The 19267-nt window shown below is 45.8% G+C and overlaps 1 protein-coding gene across 2 annotated transcripts in view; it reads right to left on the bottom strand.

Moving 5' to 3' along the window:
- Dnah7 (dynein, axonemal, heavy chain 7) overlaps positions 1–9570 on the bottom strand; it is a 236519-nt gene extending 226949 nt beyond the window's left edge. Inside the window, exons 1-3 of one of the 2 annotated variants that reach the window (XM_005373280.2) lie at positions 9489–9570; positions 3170–3232; positions 93–155 (exon numbers count right to left, since the gene is read on the bottom strand). In XM_005373280.2, the coding sequence (XP_005373337.1) occupies positions 93–155; positions 3170–3232; positions 9489–9503 (141 nt within the window). In that variant the 5' untranslated portion in view covers positions 9504–9570. Of the gene's footprint in view, positions 1–92; positions 171–3169; positions 3233–9488 lie in introns of those variants that run through there. The other variant, XR_001233192.1, reaches the window with a different exon arrangement.
- Between the last annotated feature and the right edge of the window lie 9697 nt (positions 9571–19267).

Here is a 19267-nt window from a genome sequence, read left to right as displayed (position 1 = left end):
AGGCAGGCGCTTTGCCGCTGAGCTAAATCCCCAGCCCCGAATAAACATTTTTTAAATGGCAAAAACTTATTGAGGGTGTATAGGTAAGTTACCGTAGCCAACTGTGGCAAACCTCTTCCTGCGAGCTTGGATTTGTCCTTGGAAGTTGATTTATCCTGCATAAAAAACATGGAAAAAAAACTTGTTTATTCTCTTAATGCCAAAATTGATTCACTCAACCAAATTTTACAGTTTACTAGAAAGTCAAGCATACATTACCCCACTTGTCCAAAACTATATTCTACTATTCTTACTATTCTCAATGTTTGTCTTAGGATTCTTTTGTTTAGAGCAAGGTAAAAAAGAGAAATGATAGCAAGAATACTTATGAAAAGCTTTAAAAAGTGTACAGACCTTCCATGTATCCCACCTTCTGAGGATTCATCTGAACTTAATGTTCAGAGCTCACTCTGTTTTACTTCCACTTGTATTGTTAAAATTTCATGTTCATCCTTACTGAGACACCAAAAGGTCCATTTCCTAAGGTGACTGTGTGTGCAAAGTAATACGTCCTCCAACCCCTATAAATAACATTTGCATTTCTCAGCAGCGCCCCTCAGAGGGAAATGCTGCTCCCCTTGGCAGTGGACAGGATGTCATCCAGCTAAGAGGAAGCTCTGGTGACAGGGATAACAGAATGTGTGGATTGTGCAGCAGATGCAGGGAGCATTGCCTCCCCACTCACATCCCCCTTTCTGCCCTCCTTTGGGTTCTGCCGGGAGCCCCAAACATTCTCCTTTGCCAAGCACCTCACACTGTGCAGGATGCTGAGAAGACACTGTAAGAACGAGGCCTCTCCTCCTGGGTCCAGGCTTTCTCTCCTGGCATCCGTGTCATAGCCGCCCGCAGTCAGTGTCCTGCCCAAGGGCAGCCTCCCTCCCCAAGCTTCCCTGGCCTTCCCAGGGTGGCTTCCCACCAGTCTCCCTTCACCAGAGGGGGCTCCCTTCAGACTCAGCACTCTGCAGTGCTGTCCTCCTGGGCAACACCACAGCCAGGGTCCCTCCCAGCAGAGAGCAGAGCCCAAGCCTCTGCTAGGTCTGAGCCTGAGCAGGGAGCTGGCTTCTGTGTACTGCTCTGAGCGCTGTCCCTTGACCTAGAGAGCAGCTGCCCTGCATATCTGCGGTCCCTGCCTTTTTCAAAGCCAGCTGTGCTGTCCCAATGGCATCCGCCAGCCCCTGTAGGTGCTAAGCACTTGTACTGTGCTCCTCTGAAACGAGATGTGTAAAATACACACTAGACTTTGAAGACCATACAAAACACAAAGAGTACAAATTATTTCATCAGTAATTCTTTATATTAATTTGAGTGTATTTTATATTGTTCTAAGAAGTTTACATCAATGAGCTTCTTCAATATTCTAAAAACCATGGGCTAAGTGCTATTCTACTACTTCAATGCCTATTGCACAGAATGGTGTTCTTCCCGCTTACAGGAAGTACACGGTCCAGTGGATACTACTGAAAGACAAAGGATGGAACATGAGCCTCAAAGAGTGGCTGGGTCTCCACAGAGGAGGACAGCAAGGAGCTTACTGCAGACAGAGGGAGCCCCAAGAACTCAGGGCAGATGAATAGTGAGGCCTAAGTCCCCCGGTCACGGAGGGTGCGTCCTGGAGGCTCAGGGAGCCATTTCAGAATAGATACACCAAGTAACACTGGGAAGTAATGTGTACAGTGGAGAAAAGCAAAGCAGGGGAAAGGGAAGGAGGAGCAGAGAAATGCCAGGTGAGATGAGGAAGCAAGAGTGTTTCCGTAGTCATATTTTGGGACACGGATAAGGGGCGAGGGAGGACACGGAGCCAGACAGGAGGCTGCTACCGTGTCACGGAGGACATGGGCTTTGGGGCTGGACTGGCCTGGCCCGCAACAAACACCCACTGCAGTCCTTCTTGCAGCGACCTCAAAGCCCAGCTTGCTGGACACGGCCGCAGCTGACATGCATCCTAGCGTAAGTGGCACTCTGCTTGCCATGGCATGTCGTTCTTGGTGATAAATTACTGCTACCCTGTTTATCATGTAGGGACTCACAGAGTACTTTTCATAAGTGCTTCCAGCAGCAGTGAACAACACACAGGAGAAGCAAGTAGAACGAGCAGATTTTTAAAACAATCCAGAAAATGGGAGACACATTTCCAGATGGTACTGGAAGGTCACCGGGCCTTCCTCAGGCACAGTGCTAGACCCATGCTGCTCCCAAGCACTTGGGGACTCTCAGTGGAGGGGCCCTACCCTCATTTTGATTTTCAAAGCCCTCTTCAGTGAGCCCCAAACTATTCCACATCCCAACCTCTCTTCTCGTTCCTCTGTTGCCAGCTGAGTGGCTCACACTGCTTGGCGAAGTTATGAGATGGGATGTTCCGTCATCCTCTGGCCCTGAAGGCCAGGTGCACCTGTGGGCAGAGCTGCACCCCGCAGGGGAGTACTGACCCACATGCCCTTCGTGTGAGCAAGGGCAAGCCTTTGTTATGGCTAAGATCTCGAGGCCTGTGTGTTACATCAGCAAGTACTAACTGATCTACAGAGCCACCACCGCGCCCTCCGTATCTCCCTGGTAAAACCTGGTCCTTTCCTCAAAATGAGGAACAAAAAGTTTAGGTGGTCTTCCTTAACTCCAAATAAAAATTTAACAAACCAAAATTTATCAAAAATAAAGACAAACATTAATAAACATGCCTGGAGATCTCTTCAAACACAGTTTACAACTAGAAAAGCCACCCGCTTCAAGATCATCAAATGCTCTCATTTTCATACCGAGAATGTGAGGTGCAGTGACTCCTCAAATGTCACAGAGCCATTAGCAACGAAGCCTGAACACAACACAAGTTCTCACTGTGCTCCTCCCACATCCTCCCAACAGCTGCACGCCTCCTCCAATCCACCTTGGCAGGTGTTTTATCCATAACACACAAGTATTTCGTACACACTAGGAAACTACAGATACAGTGACTTTATTACCACAGATATTTCCTAAGATGTGTACCTCATAGAATACCTCCATCAGAATAGAATGAAGGGAAGCACAAAACTTAACATCAGAAAATCAGGAACATATTTTCAAGTTGCTGAACTACAAAATTAGTAAACAATATTATCATAAAAGCAATACAAGTGATGATATGTTGGTAAATTACCATAGACAACTGTGGTCGGGACTTTCCTGGTGCCTTGGATTTTTCTTTGCTGGATGGTTTATCCTGCATTAAAAATATATTAAAAAATGAAGCTTTTAGTAGTTAGTACCAAACATGATTCACTCAACTAAATTGTACAGCATGTGTCATCCAAAATAGTATACTACTTACTCTTGTATGACTGTGGACATAGACAATCCTATAAGCCACTAAGGCATCATTTGCCATGTCTATTCAATGGGAAACTGATCATAGTTACTCCTGGGAATTTATGTGAATCTCATTAACATCCAAAGCTTGCTCATCTCCACCTCCCTTTTCCATGACAAAAATTCATTTGTTTTCCTACTTCCTAAGGTGACTGTGTGCAAAGTAACGCACCCACCAACCACCATAAATAACATTTGTATTTCTCAGCAGCACCCCTCAGAGGAAAGTACTGCTCCCCTTGGCAGTGGACAGGATGTCATCCAGTTAAGAGGAAGCTCTGGCGACAGGGATAACAGAATGTGTGGATTGTGCAGCAGATGCAGGGAGCATTGCCTCCCCATTCACATCCCCCTTTCTGCCCTCCTTTGGGTTCTGCCAGGAGCCCCAAACATTCTCCTTTGCCAAGCACCTCACACTGTGCAGGATGCTGAGAAGACACTGTAAGAACGAGGCCTCTCCTCCTGGGTCCAGGCTTTCTCTCCTGGCATCCGTGTCATAGCCGCCCGCAGTCAGTGTCCTGCCCAAGGGCAGCCTCCCTCCCCAAGCCTCCCTGGCCTTCCCAGGGTGGCTTCCCACCAGTCTCCCCGCACCAGAGGGGGCTCCCTTCAGACTCAGCACTCTGTAGTGCTGTCCCCTGCCAACCAGGCCTGCAACTCCACAGCCAGAGTCCCTCCCAGCAGTGAGTGCTTCCCAAGCCTCTGCCAGGTCTGAGCCTGAGCTTGCAGGTGGGGGTGCGGTGGCTTCTGCGTGTGGCCCTGAGCACTATCCCTTGACCGGGACAGCGTGTATTTTATACATCTGCTGTCCCTGCCTTCTTCAAAGCCAGCTGTGCTGTGTAAACAGCACCTGCCAGCCCCTGCAGGTGCCGAGCATTGGACTGTGCTCTTCTGCAACATGTGTATGTAATTATTACATACAAACAGAGAATGGACGTTATGCCCCTGCGCTGGTTTGCAAGGCTTCCGTAACAATGCATCACAGGTTCAGCGCCGGAAACAACCTGAGATTTGTTTTCTCATGATCTGAAGCCCAAGTGTCAGCAGGGCTGGTCTCTTTTCAGACCTCTGCCCCGATCTGCTGGTAGTCCCCGTCTCCTTTTCTTGTCACCTTCCCTCTGCCATGACCTAATCTCTCTCTCTTCTATGGACTCAAGTCCCATTGGGTTAGAACCCACCACTATGACCTCAGTCTAAATTAATCACCTTATTAAAGACTATCTCCAAGCATAATCCCATTCTGAGTGCAGCACATGACAGGAGTGATACGACTTAATCCAAAACCCTGACTCAAATTTCATTGTGGAAGTTGCTGACGATTGGTAGAAGCCTCCTTGGACGTGGAATTGAGACACCTGAAAAAACTAACGCTCAGCAAGCTGAACGTGAAGAAGAGCTCTAGGGATCAAGAAAGAGCCCACAGAAAGAGCCCAAAGCAGACTATGGAGAAACAGAAGGTAACAATGAAGAGAAAAGACCAAAGCAGCCCTGAACACTCACCTGGCTTAGGGCTGCCAACCCCAGGAAGGCCCCCAGTTACTATACGTTTCCAGTGCAGTGTTGGGTGCTACTATGATAGTAGGCCCTCCACACGGCAAGCTACAGTGCTGTGGCCAGAAGCCCTGTTAGGAGGACGAGGTCTTCCTATTTGAGACTGAGCCGCTCCAGGGATCCAAAGTCACAGACCCCCTCCTCACCTCAGGGTCTCTGGGGACAACTGGCCATAGTGATGGGTAGGAGGTAGCCACATGAGACAGCTGTAGTCACAGGCTCTGAGACGTGTACACGGCAAAGAATTCTGGCCGAGGAGGACACAGTGGTCCTGCCCTTTGCAGTGACGAGCCAGGCCTGTCCATCACGTGGTTTCCTGCAGAGCTAGGGCTGAAAGTGCTGGGACTGAGCCCAGTGTGCAGCTGGCTCCCCTCACTGCCTGCTTCTAGCACAGAACTCAGTGGTCTGAGGTTTTCGTTTGTTTGTGTTGTAGCATGGGGGATCGAACACATGGCCTTTGCACTGAGCTACATCCCCAGCCTTTTCATCAAACATTTTTATTTTAAGCCAGGGTCTAAGTCACTATGTTTCTCCAGGATGGGCTCACCCTTGTGATCTTCCTGCCTCAGACTCCTAGAATTCTGGGAATACAAGTGTGTACCACTAGCTCCCTCCCATTTTTTCCCCTCCCACCAACATGATCAAGAATATCTCTGTTTGGTCATTTGCCACAGCCCTCGAGAATGGACAGAGCGCTTCCTGGAGAAAATGAGGCACTTCACAAACACATATTCTTGACTGATAAATACATACCCTATCGGAATTTCCCCACATTCTATTGAACTAAAAAATGGAATCACAATTCACTTTTTGACTTCCAGCTAACATCACTGGCGCCATCCTTGACTCCTCCCTTTCTCATCCTACATTTAATCCATCAGCAAATCCTTTGAGCTCTGCCTGCAACATCCTCCTGAATCCAACCTCTTCTCATAGCCATAAACACCTGCAATCCTGGTCCCAGGAGAGACAGAGAGGGACAGGGAGAGGAAGAGGGAGATTAAGGTGTACAAGAGAACGGGCAGGAGGGAGCAAGAAAGAGTCCTGAACGTTCCATACCTCCCATGTACTTGAGTCTATGATTTCATCTTTGTGTGCCTCAGCTAAGTAAACAAACAAAAAGGAATATATATATGCATGAATAATCTATCCAACAGCCTGTTCCCTTAGTTATTTAACTTCCTCACCTGTAATCTTTTATTTTTCTATTGCATCTCTAGCAGTCACTACCATGGCAACTCTTCTTATCATTAGATAGGTTCTTATCACTAGATAGGGCACCACTTGTAAACTCTTGACCTTACAGGTTTCTTAGATCACCACATCCTTTGCTTCTTGCAAGGGTAAGGGTGTTATATGTCTTTTTTTAGACTTATATTTAATCTTAAAGATTCCAAACGAGAACTGTATCAGATCATGCGATCTGAACAGCAGCTGACTTACAATCTTAATCCAACTGATTAACAGGAAATTGTCCAAGAAAGCGATGGTCTAACAAGAGAGATGCAACACCCTTATAAAGAATTTTAAAATGTTTTTGATGGATATGCTCCCAGTATTTGAAAAAATAAATATATCCAGCAAAGAGAGGAGTCAATATCATAATGATGCCAGTTTCCTCCAAATTATTCTAGAAATTCAATGTTTGTATCAAACATAAAATAATTTCTGTGATGGTTGCATTATTTGTTCCCGATGGAGCCTCATCCTTTTGCTGGGTGCTCTGTGACGGGAGGCTGAATACTATGCATGATCATCTGTGCCCCCAACCCCCACCACTCGTCCCAGTAGAAGGGACAGCAGAAGAAAAGAATATAAGGATATTTACTTCTTAGTATGTCCTGTTCCCCGCGGCCCTGGATGGTCCTAAAGCTCAGCTCCTGACGGGAAGTGACTGTTCCAAGCCTCCAGCTCTCACCAAGATCTGAGCATGATGTCCAGTTTTACTGACCCACCAGGTCCAAAAGTGGCAATGGCATTGTGCTGCTAGTAACACCTGAGTGCCTCATCACTTGTTTGCTCCCTGAACCTTATGCAATCTCCACAAATGGTCTCTTTATATGATAATTAAATCTTTTTGAAACAACACCTATTTTCTGTTAGGATCCTAATACATTCCACAAGAAACTGACAGACAGTCTTGATCTTCCTTAAATAGTCTGGGTTCATATTTAGGTTTTACTTTGTCAGTTTTCATCTACTCACCTTTTGGAAGGGTTATTGTAACCCTGGTAGAACCCAGGTGTTAACTGCTGTAAACGAATTAACAATAATCTCTTAAATTAATAGGGTTGACTTAAAGATAAGCACCTCATGTTTGAGATGTGGTTGTTAAAGTTGTCACCATGGTGTTGGTCTTACAGAGGACTTTTTTCACTCTTAGCTCTTTTCAAGTTAAAACACTGTAAAGGTATGATGAAGGAAAGCATGATGAGTGTTGAGAAAGTACAAAAATTACTCGCTTCTATAAGTAGGAAAAGCCCGGGGGTAGAGAATGTCTGGCAGCTTTTTTATCGTTTTTGCACATAATCTGTAGTCAATTTGTGGAAACCCTCATGGTCCTTGGATATTTGCACCTTCCAACTTCTCAAAGTTCTTCAGTGGAAACTCAAAACGTTTTCAATTTTAGCTAGTTTTTAAAATGAAGTACACTGTAAAGGATTTATCTTTTTTTAGGTGCCTAACAAGAAAAAAACCCCATACTGCTATCTCTGAAAAATGCCACTTCATCATCTACCTTCCACTAATAAAGCAAACATGGTTACAACCTCCTCAGTAAATAATGACTTTACAACCGATCACTTTTTCCAACTGAATGAATACAAACGCAAATGTCACACCAAAATGGCATTTCTAAAAGTTTAATCCATTCTATTCACTTTAGATTCAAATACAAAAACTTTCACCTTTTCAACATGGAAACTACCTTCTAAATTAGCACAACTGAACAAAGCTAGTTTTAAAATTACAAATCAACCTAAACAGGGAGAGAGGGCCCTCTGTTGTTTAAAAATAGTATGTAGAAAGAGGGAAAATTTGTGTGTGTGTGCGTGTGTATGTGGTACCGGTCCTGGAGAGTGAGCCCAGCACCTTAACACTGAGTTACATCCTCAGCCCTTTATTTTACTTTTTGTTTAAGATAGGGTCACACTACGGTCACCAAGTTGCGCAGGGCTTGAACTTGCAATCCTCCTGCTCCTGCCTCCCAGAGCGCAAGCACTCAGGTATGCACCACCACACTGGCTCTAATGCCTGTCCTTTAAGGTCCCACTGACTCTTCAATAAAACATGCCTTTTCTGGAGTGGCAGGGTAGAGACCAGGGGAGTCATCTCCCACCATTATTTCATAAAGATGAGGCAAACTTAATTGCCCCTGGGTATTTAGTGGATGCTTTTTAGTTGTAGACGGGTTAGACGTGGGAAGTAATACTCAGGAATGCTACTGTAAATGTAATAAAGCAGTACTTCAAATTTCGACAACATAGGATGTTCTTCAAGATCAGGTCAGAGACTGATTGGAACACCACGCTACAGCTTTCCCATTCTGTGCTGGCATTAAAAAGACTATTATTCTTCACTTCTTTCAGCCACTGCTCTTAAATTCAAGAAAGATCTGCGCCCCTGCCCCCAAAGAGTTTAAATCACTGTATTATAGTGATACACGCACGTCCATGTTTACAGCAGCACAAGTTAAATTTCAGTACTGGGTGACATATCCCTCAACAGATGAATGGATAGAGACTATGTGGAGAACTACTCTGCCGTGAAGAAGATTTGAGTCGTTCGTACAACTGATGGATTTTGAGACCTAATACTACGTGAAATAAATCAGACACAGAAGGTTAAATATCACACGGTTTCTCTGACAGACCTAAAATATAAATTATTTAAAGAACAAAATAAAAGAGAGACGGTGGGAAACAGGGAAGTAGACCACCTGAGGCAGGAGGGAGGGGTAAAAATGATCCGGATGAGTATGTGTTGTACAAGTTCCCCAAGAATCTTGGGCCAGGACGAATGTAATTATTACGTACTGCAAACACATACGAATGAAAAGTGGAATGTTCAATGAAAAGATGGTTTTTAAAGTAGCTATTACATCACGCACCTTTTATTACAGGTCACAGGGATATCTTTTAATAAATGCCATCCGCGGCTTCCCAAACCCTGCCACGTATAGCGTCGTACAGGGATCGTAAGGCCCAGTACTTCTCAAACTTCACAATGAGCCTAGAGAAGGGATCCCCCTCTTCTGCAGACAGGGGAGAAACCAGGGTGGGAAGGACTAAGCGACCCCGGCCCGCAGGCAGGCGGAGCCCAGCTCCTAACACTCCTGCCCCAGGCTCCAGCCCTGGGCTAGGGGGCTCTGGGCGGCTTCTGCGCAGGCGCAGCACTGAGGCCGCGTCCGGTCGTTATGGCGACGCCGAGGGCGAACTTCCAGCAAGGAGCCGCGTAGCTGCGTTTGCGGAGGGCGCTCAGTACGCCGGGTGACCGAGGGGGCCGGGAGGCCGAGGAGTCCGGCGGGCAGGCTCCACCACTTCCGACCCGGGGCGCCCTCTCACCTGCTCGCCGCTCATGGCGCGGGTCTCGCGGCCGCACCGGCGCCTCCCGGGTCGTTCCCGCCCGGCCTCGGAGCCCTGGGACCTGAGCCGCGGCGGCCGTCGCGGAGCAGCGGTATCTCCCGCTCCCTCAGTCCGCTCCCTCGGCGCGGGCCGTCGAGCGTCCCGGAAGCTACCGTTGCTAAGCAACAGGCCGGCGCAGTTCCACTTCCGGTCGTCTGCGGCGCCAACCGCCGGAGGGCCTTTCCCGGGCCGAGGTGGGTCTTTGCGCAGTTGGGGGTGGGGTCCGGGGAGCCTTTTAACCCCTGATAGAAGACCCCCGAATTACCCCAGGAAATCCTCAGCCTCTGTACTCCCAACTGCTCTCTGTGCCTGGAAGGCCTACAGGACTGGTGGGAGGATAGGATGGCAAATTTTAACATCGATTTGGGAGAGTAGAACGAGGAGAACAAGGCGTACAAGACTGGGTTGGTGTTTTGTGCTTTGTTTTGCTTTGTTTTTTTAAGTTAATGAGTTTCCAGGGTATGTTTTTCTGCTGCGTCTTCCCACACAGTAGAAGTCTGTCTCTAGGAAGAATACGACTAAAAGACCCTTTAAAAATTCACTCCAATGCATATCCACAGATGGTCTCCTCCCTGAAGAGCACTGTGCCAAACTCCAGCCACACAAGAGTGACCAAGACACCCCTCAGCGCAGGCTGGGGAGGTTCCAGCAAGCACTGACAAAACCATGGAGACCGTGCTGGACGGAGTCTTCTGGGAGGACACCGACACTTGCTTATTTTCTCATGGGAGATGTGGAGGAGATGTGAAAGCTGAGGTCTGAAGGAAGAAGACGTGGCCAGGCAAAGAATGTTCTGGGCACAAAGCAGGTGCTAAACAGAAGCCTGAGTCCGGGAAATGGCTGTTGGAAGAACTGGACTTGATTCTGAAGCCTTGAAGAGTAGATTTGGGTAAAGGGAACTAGAGGCTAGAGATACAGCTGAAGTGATAAGTAGGTGCTATACGAATTTAAAGGCTTTATAGAATATGGTAAGGAGTGTAGGCTTCAAGGGCACCTGACCTCCAAGAAATGGCACGCTTGTATCTAAATATTCATGTGGAGTCAGAAGGGATCCCTAATAGCCAAAACAACCTTAAGAAAGAACACAGTTGGAGGATTAACATTTCCTGTTTTCAAATTTTACTACAAAGCTACAGAGATCAAAACAATGCCTTTTCAACAGCAGCGCTGAGAAAACCAGATCACATGAAAAAAAAGAAAAGATAAAGCTGGATCTTTACCTAATACCATATAAAAGTTTACTCAAAATGGATCAAACACCTAAAAGTAGGAACTAAAGCTATAAAATTCTTAGGAGAAAACTAGGGGGAGATTTATGAGTCGGTCTGGCAATTATTTCTTAGACATGGCCTCCAAAACAACAAAAGAAAAGTAGGAAAATCATTGTGCATCAAAAGACACTATCACCAGAATAAAATGGCAGTCTACAGAATGAGAGAAAAGATTTGCAAACCACACGGCTGATAAAGGGTTAACGTCCAGAATGTGAATAGATCTTCGCATAGATGTAGAGGAAGTGGAGCCCCGTGCACTAATTGTGAGAATGTAAACGGGTTCACTAGCTCTGGCAAACAGTGTGGCAGTGGCACAAAAATGAAAGCAGAACGACCACATGAGGCCAAAAAAAAAAAAAAAACACACTTCTGGGTATTTACCCAGAAGAATTAAAAATTGAAACACAAACAGGTATGTGTAGACTCATAGTAGCAGTATCCCTAATAGCCAACAAGCGGAAAGAAGCCAAATGTCCTTTTTTGAATGAACAGAAAAACAAAAGGTAGCATATACATGCAATGAGAATATTTTTAAGCCTTAAAAAGGAAGTAAATTCTGACACATGCTGTAACATGGATGTACCTTGAAGACATTATGCCGCTGAAATTAAACAGTCACAAAAGGACAAATGATTCCACTCACACAGGTTACATAGTCAAATTAATATAGCTGGAAAGCAGGATGGAGTTTGCCAGAGAGGGAAAGAGGGGCCAAAGAGGGGAACAAAGAGTGATTGTTGGATGTGTATAAAGCTTCATTTTTGCAAGTTTTTTTTTTAAAGGCTTTATTGGTTGTGCAACAGTGCAAATGGACTTGTTGCCACTGAACTGTATGAGAAAAATAGTTAAATTATATCTATCTATATATATATTTTACTACAATTAAAATTTTTGTTTTAAGTATCATTGCAATAAAAGGAGAAAAACTGAAGCAAGAAGAAGCAGGGAAGAAGAAATGACAGGATCACATTTGCGTTTGAGGAAGCTCATCCCCGCTCTGCTGTGGGAGAGGAATAGGAGAAAGGTAAAATGGTTAGGAGGAATTTGATTTCAGTGGGCTGGAACTGGGCTAATGACAGTGGAGAATGACGTAAGTGGGAAGGTTTAGGACATATGTGGGAGATGGTTTCACTAAGACATGGATGTTAGAGAAGGAGAAGTGGGTTGAGGGTCACAGACTGCATTGGACATTTGACTGGGGGGTGCTGTGATTCACTGAGGTAGAAAAAAGAAAGTAAGTAAAGTGATTGGTCCAGAGTGTGCCGTGTGGCCAATGGAATGCCTGTAGGACATAGAAGTGTATTTATGGCCAGTAGGTCTTACATATACTGTTTAGAGCGCAGAACATAATTCCTAAACTGGGGACATGGGTTTGAGGTTAACACATAAATGACATCAGAATCCATGAGCTTAGATGAAATGGCTCAGGGAGTTTGTGGAGCTAGAACAGAATGGAACCTTGCAGGGGATCCTAAAACTAAACACCATCAATATTTAGGGGTTGAAAAAGGAGACCCTATAAAGAGCACTGAGCAAGAGTGGCTAGAGATAAAAAGGAATTCAGCATATTGGATCATGAAAACAATCTTTAATCAAAAGCTTCCGAAAGTAGAGATCTAGAAGTAGCCACTGGGTAGAGTAGCAATAAGGAAGTCACTGGTGAACACGACAAAAGAGTGTCAGTATAATGTGATGGAAGTATTTGGATCCATGTGCCACAGTGTGAAGGATGATGGGAATCTTCAAATCATTTGGATTATGAACAAAAAAGACAGAGTTGATATCGTGGGAACACCAGGGCGGTGTCTCCCTGTGACCAAGAATGAAACCATAGATGGTGAAGGTAGAGGGCAAACAAATTGGCCTAAAAGATTCAAAGGCAAGGAAGGAAAGTTCCTTACAAGGAAGGAAAGCTCCTGTTAGCAGGGAGGGGGTTCCGAGTAGGATACCTATGAAGGCTCATTGTCTGGGACTTCTTGGGCTGTTGTGTAAGCAGTATGATGTCCATCCTATAGGAGATTGTATAGATTTTTAAGGTCCAGTTGATGCAGTGTTCACATCGTGCCCTTGCAGGGCCCCTGTGCCCTTGAGTCTGTGACCTGTGTGATCACGCTCTGGGACAGTCTCAGCTGAAAGACACCTGGCTGGCGTTTTGTGTGAGATCCCTGAGAGTCGTGGCTCAGCCAACTCCAGTTTGGGCTTCCTGCCTCCATCTGGGGGCTGCTGTTCTCGCTGCTTAATTGACTCCTAACTTGTCTCACTAATTCCTATTACATTAAGATTGCTGATACTTCTAGAGACAGGGAGTAGGTATATTTTTGCAAACAGGAGAGTTTGGGTTGTGTTTAAATACAAACAGAGGGAAAAGATGAAGATAAAGGAAAAAGGAAACATAAGTTAGATTAATGCCAGGTCAAGACATACCTTGAAAGGACATAGTACAAAAGGAAGAAAAAAGGATGAGTGAAGAAGTGAGTATTTACATAAATTTTCCAGTGTGTAGTTGGGGACATTCCCCCCACTAAAGTGAATTTCATTTTTTCTCTCAGAGAAAGCAAAGTCATCCGGTAAAAAGGAGGAAATTAGGAGACAGACTGATCAGAAATTTGAGAAAAATGAACAAGTTTTGAAATAAGCTGAGTGAAAACAAGAGCCATGAGAGGGGATGGAGGAAACAGAGGTGAGGCCCCACTGAGGCTTGGGGGGGGGCCACAGTGCAGAGAGCTTGGTGATGCTCTCCAGGCTGACTCAGGTTAGAGAGGACGAACCCAGGCTGGCAGGACAATGGAGCAGAGCAGGGAGAATCTGATGAGAAGGAAGTTGATATATAAAGTCACAGGCCCTCAAATCAATACAGGAAGAAAGGACATTAACTGGGGAGATGGAGAATATGAAAGACGGTGGGCAGGTGGTAGGGACCACTATCAAGCAGCCCTGAGCAGGACTTAAATTAGCCAATTGGCTTTTTATGTTTACATGTAAATCTGTCCAAAGCCTAGGACGCTTCTCTGGAAGTGGGCAACAGACTCATAGTAAGTGAACCTCTGTGAGTCACTAATCCCTACTAAGGCCTGTAATGGTGAATGAAGCCAGAAAGCCTCAAAGGATAAGACAAGATCACAGCCAAGGACACCTGGATCTGATCTCAACTAGATAAAGACTATGGCCTCAGGCATCTTACTGCTGGGTGGATTAACTTAATCCTTATTATGGATTAATCTAATACCTTACTTGAGAAGTCCTTGAGTAATTTTGCCCTTCTTGAGTACTCCCCTCCCTTCTTCTGATAACTAAATAAATATGGGCCACCCAGAGAAGGTCTTGGCCTTAGTCCTAAGAGAATCTTGACTTCTGTGAGAAGGCTTTGATTCTCCTGGAGCCCTGAAGTCACTCCATTTGCCTCTTTTTATTTAGGCTTTGCTGTACAGTAGTTGGCGAGATTGTGGACCTGATCAGCCTGTGATAACTAAGGGATATTATTAACCCCATAGGCATTTCAGCAAAGATGACAGCAGGTAAAACAAATTCTCAAGCAGAATCCCACTGATGATACACTGATTTGAGAGCTGGAGCAATTCCAGATGTTAAAAATCTCCCTGTGTGGCCATGGAAGTGACGGACTTTAACCATGGAAGGTCAGGGATCTAAGCTGCTGAGGGAAGAACTATTCCCAGGATGCTGAAGTAGCATCAGACAAAGGCAAACTGTGAGCCCAACTCTTAAATGCATAAAGCAAGAGACAAAGAGATGTTGTGAGCCTATGGCTGGTAAGAGTTTGTACTGGAAAACAGAGGATAAATATTTTATCTCCCAAATCTGGAAAGTGGAAACCAATAAATTTCAGTAAAAGGCCTTGGGGGACGAATGGGGCACTGAGAACAGGGTGGAGATGAAGCTGATTTTGTTGTTTCGTAGCAGAAGGCCCAGTGAAAAGAGTTGAAAGCTGGTAGAGTACTAGAAGTTGGAGTCATCCAAGTAGAAACAAAGAAACAAAAATCACTTAGAGTTAGCAGTATCAGAGGGGGGAAAGACTCCAAGGGTTGATGCCACAGGCAATGAACAAGTTAACGACTGCAGGCCTGCTGCCTAAAGAATTGCACCCGTCAGTCCAGGTGTTTAGAAGAAACTGAAGATTCCTGCCAGAAGTTCAGGGTCACCTGGGTTGCCTGATAGTCCACAGAGGCAGGCCAGCGAGAGGCAGATCTACCGCTGCAGCGCTAGACAGAGACAAGCCTGGACAGGAACAGCCACGAGCCTGCCACCCTTCCCACCTTCGGGCTTGCTTCTTGCATCCTTCGTGGTCTCTCACTCACCCCCGCGCAAGAGCCGTGACTGAAGTGGGTGCAGCCGAGGCTGTTCTGACCCTCTGCAGCCCTCTGCCAGGCCTCCCTTACAGCCCCTGTGGGATCCACTTCTCATCTGCAGAATGCTGTTTCTAAATTTGTCTCTGGCAAGGCATCTGGCCAGAATCATGAAAGGAAAACAATTTTATAAAAATTGGCAATGACCGTTCTTTTGTGTCTGCCAGTCCCTGCGATCTCTATCAAGCTGAAGGAATGTGACTCTTGGGGCTGGCTTTGCACAGTAATTCTCAGAGTAATTAGTAAGGCCACTAATTGACTGTGTGCAGAGATGAAAACTCTACCTGGAGTGACCCCTGTCCTCACTGCTGAGGTTATGACCAGCTCAAACGCTGACGAGCATCAACGTATTCCTCAGAATGGAGTTTAGATTAGGTGTTTTGGACCACTGGATCCCTCAAATGATAGAGAAGTACCTTATCACTCCTGTTACTGTGTCCTTGAAAGAATCCCTCACACGGTTAGTAATTTGGACAGTGCTATCTGCATGCTTTGAATTTAGTAGTGGACAAACATGGAAGTCCATTTTAAGAGACAGGATCTGGGGATGTAAACTTGTCACCCCAGATAAACAAGCATGGAACGGCCAAATGGGCCACAGAAATGGACCCGCTGATCGTTTGGTTCCCCAAGCATCAAGTTCAGTCGCGTTTATCATCTTCTGTTTACTCTCACAGTTCAGGTGTTTTCTTGTTGCTTTTTGTTGTTTGCCAAAATATTTTATTAGTCATGAACCAAATGCTTACTTAAGCTTTTTATGCCTAAATGTGTGCTGATTATAAGGGAATCTTTCATGAGAAGTGTTAAATTGTTTTCCTCTAAAATATATTGTGTAAGCTTAAGCAGCTGCCGAGTTCGAACTTTTTATGTTGTTATGTGTTACCGCTTAGGTTTTTTTACCCCTGTTTTTGAAACCATAGCAGGTGCCTGTTATCCAGCTTCTTTCGGAGGCAAGGTGGCAGCTTTTTATTGTTATAGAGCGTGGGACAAGTTGGGAAGATGGATGTGGTGTCCTCTCTCTGGTTGTGCTTCTCTGTAAACTGTACTCCTGGCTTTGCTCACTGTGCTTGGTGAACACGTGCTCTCGGAACCCTGCTTGGCCCTGTCCTAAGCTGGGAGGTGCTGGAGCAGCTTTAGGGAAGAGAACCTGTGAACCGAGGCCTCCTGACACAGAGGGGCAGCCAGTCACAGACAGCAGAGAAGTTTTCCAAAGTGGGAGGGCCTACAGCGAGGCCTCAGAGTTGGGCTGAGTTTGACGGCTCAGGGCCTGAAGATGGCCCGGGACACAGTGAGGAAGAGCCCTGCTTTCAGGACACAAACCACGAGCAGAGGTGAGAGAGGCGGCGGGGAGGTCAGTTCAGAGCCCACTGGAGAAGACAGGGTGTACCAGGAGTGGTGCATGGACAGAAGGGGACAGAGCCCAGAGCTGTCTGGGAGGAGAGCCCGAGAGGACCTGTCCGGGACGATAACGGTGAAATGCCTCTTTGGTGTTTTTGTCTGAGCCACTTGGTAGCTGGTACCATCTTTAGGGTGAAAGTGGCTGGGCAGGGGAGGAGATGATGGAAGATGAAAGAAGTGAAACATTTGATTTTAAATGTGTTGAGTTTGAGATGTTTGTTAGATGCCCGAGCAAGAAGTCAAGGAAACTGGAAGTTATACAATGCGAGGCGTATCTGTGGTCCAGGCAGAGATTAGAAGTTCATCCACAGAGAGATGGGAATGAAAGATAGATGAGATTATCAAGTGAAAGGGAGTGAGGAGGGAGGGAAGGGTGGAAAGAAGGAAGGAAGGGAAGGAGGGAAGGAGGGAGGCGTTAGGTAGTTAGTTCAAGGACAAAGCATCTTGGAGCTGCCATTTTCTCTTTCTGGAAACTTGAAAATTAAAAATTACAGGGTTTTCATTCTCTCAAGAGTTATGCAAGTGCATAGTCAGAGTTACAACAGACAACTTAGATACAAAAGAACCCTACGAAATGTGGTCGACATTCATGCACGTGGTATTTGTTTGTGAAAATATCGAGCTATATATGGAGCAGTTCCCATAAAAACAAATAACAATAATGCTTTATTACTGCACATTGACCTTCTGCTAATCACAACCAGGCCTGGAAAAACACAGATGAGTGCAGTGGATTCTTCGAACACTAGAGGGAGACATTTTCACCTGCAAATCAGAGGCTAGCAAAACCTTGAGGGTTGTGTTTTGTTTTGTTTTGTTTTGTTTTTCTGTACGACTCCTCTTAACACAGAATCTCAGACCATTGTAAACGTTGGTGTTTTGCAGTCGTCGGGAAACAGAGGCAGACAATGCTGGAGGAAGTCAAGTTGTGTTTTGGGGAAGTAAGGAGGCCTCTGGGTTAAGCCAAGATTTACCAGCAGGTGGCTTTCTGTATGGTAACGAGACGCTGCACCTTCAGGTGATCAGGAACCAACAAAATGTCAGCCAGCTAATTTTTATTTGGAGAAGCCTGCGTTCTCCCCTCCCCAAGAATTCTGGTAATAATGTGCTTGTTGCGGGGAAAGTGTCAGAAGCTCTGAGAAGCAGCTGTGTCTGTGGACGTGGCTACCACATTCCTCCTTTCCCAGGTGGCTCAAAGGTCATTGGCACAGAGTTTGCTCTGAGCTTTTTATTTGCCCAATAAAATGCTTTTCGACTTTGCTAGGTAACCACATAGATATGTAGTGTTTTCATGATCACTTGGGGCAACTAGAAAACTTTCTCTCTGTTTACTTTGGTAATCTTTCCAAAGAACATACTGCAAAAACGTCCTCTCCTGATCAAAGGTTGAGTGCCCTATCCAACAATCTTAGCCTACCAAATGCTTTACTTGACCTTGTAACTAATTTTAAAAGTCTTTTTAACCTCCACACTGAAATACTCTGGTGATTAAAAAAATGGCTTTTCTATGTCTAGGGCAGGAGTAAGGGGTAGGAGACCAGAAGCTGGGGTAGGAAACTGGTTTATTTGTGAAAACAAAGCTCACCTGAATTCTGCCTGTCTTCACTGGTTGGTGAAGGCAAACAAGTTACTTTGCGTCTCTAGCCTCTTAGCATCTCCAAGGTTGGGATCGTGTGTTTCATTGCTGTTGGGACGGATTAACATTATATATGAAAATCAGCCAATTTAGTTCTGAGTGAAAAGCAGCCATTCCAAGTTCCCTGCACCTTCCTCTTTCCTTCCATCTGAAAAGCCTTATAAAATGACTCTGTAAACCACACCATCACGGAGGACGTGCTCTGAATGAAGAGGTTCAGGCTCTGAGCCTGGCCACAGTTCCAAGGCCGTCCTGTAAGAGTGCAGGACACACACAGGGCTGTGCTTCCCGTGCACAACACCACCTCACTACAGCCTGCACCGTACAGAGACCCCACGCTCCCCAGGTGGGCGCTGCTCAGTAGGGCCCAGCAGCAGGGAGAGGGGCAAGGAGCAACTGAACATTAGACAGGGACTGCTGTTCTTAAGCCATTTCCCCCTTCCCTGCACACATAAAAATTCTATTTCCTGCCTCCATAAGTGCCCGTTCCCCAAGCAATGCGTACAGCCTGTGGAAGTCACCTGCCCCAACACTGAACACTGGGCCAGGCGTCCCCCAGGGCTGGCTTTGGGTTCTCTTACCTGTCCCAGCCAGGTGTGCAGAACGCGTCCCGTTTTGCAATTTCACCCAGCACATTTCGTAGCGCTCTACACTACACAGAGCGAATGAATACGCAAATGTTTTTCCTGTGTATGCTTTGTTGCATGAAGTTTGACAACAGAACTCACCAGGGGTGAGTGGACAGATACAGTTTGAATTGTTTTTCTGGCAGCATCTGAAAATTACCTTTTTCCTTCAAGTTGTAGATTCTCAAAAGAATAACACGTCGCACTTCTATTTGTATGGTTCACTCGGGTTTCCACACTGGTTCTCTCCGAGTACACACTTCAGTTGAGACAAATAAAAGTGACAATGATGGAATGGTCATCATCGACAGATAACACACAGCAAAGGGTACAGAGAGTCATCTTCACTACCAGGTAGCCATTTTTCTTTTAAAACTCCTAGTCAGATGTCATTATTGGTCATAAAATACATGAGTGATTTTTT

This window comes from Chinchilla lanigera, unplaced genomic scaffold, assembly GCF_000276665.1.
Source record: "Chinchilla lanigera isolate Chin_1 unplaced genomic scaffold, ChiLan1.0 scaffold00002, whole genome shotgun sequence".
Classification (NCBI taxonomy): domain Eukaryota; kingdom Metazoa; phylum Chordata; class Mammalia; order Rodentia; family Chinchillidae; genus Chinchilla; species Chinchilla lanigera.
The sequence above is the reverse complement of the archived record's forward strand: the minus strand, read 5'-3'. Positions and strand labels throughout refer to the sequence as shown.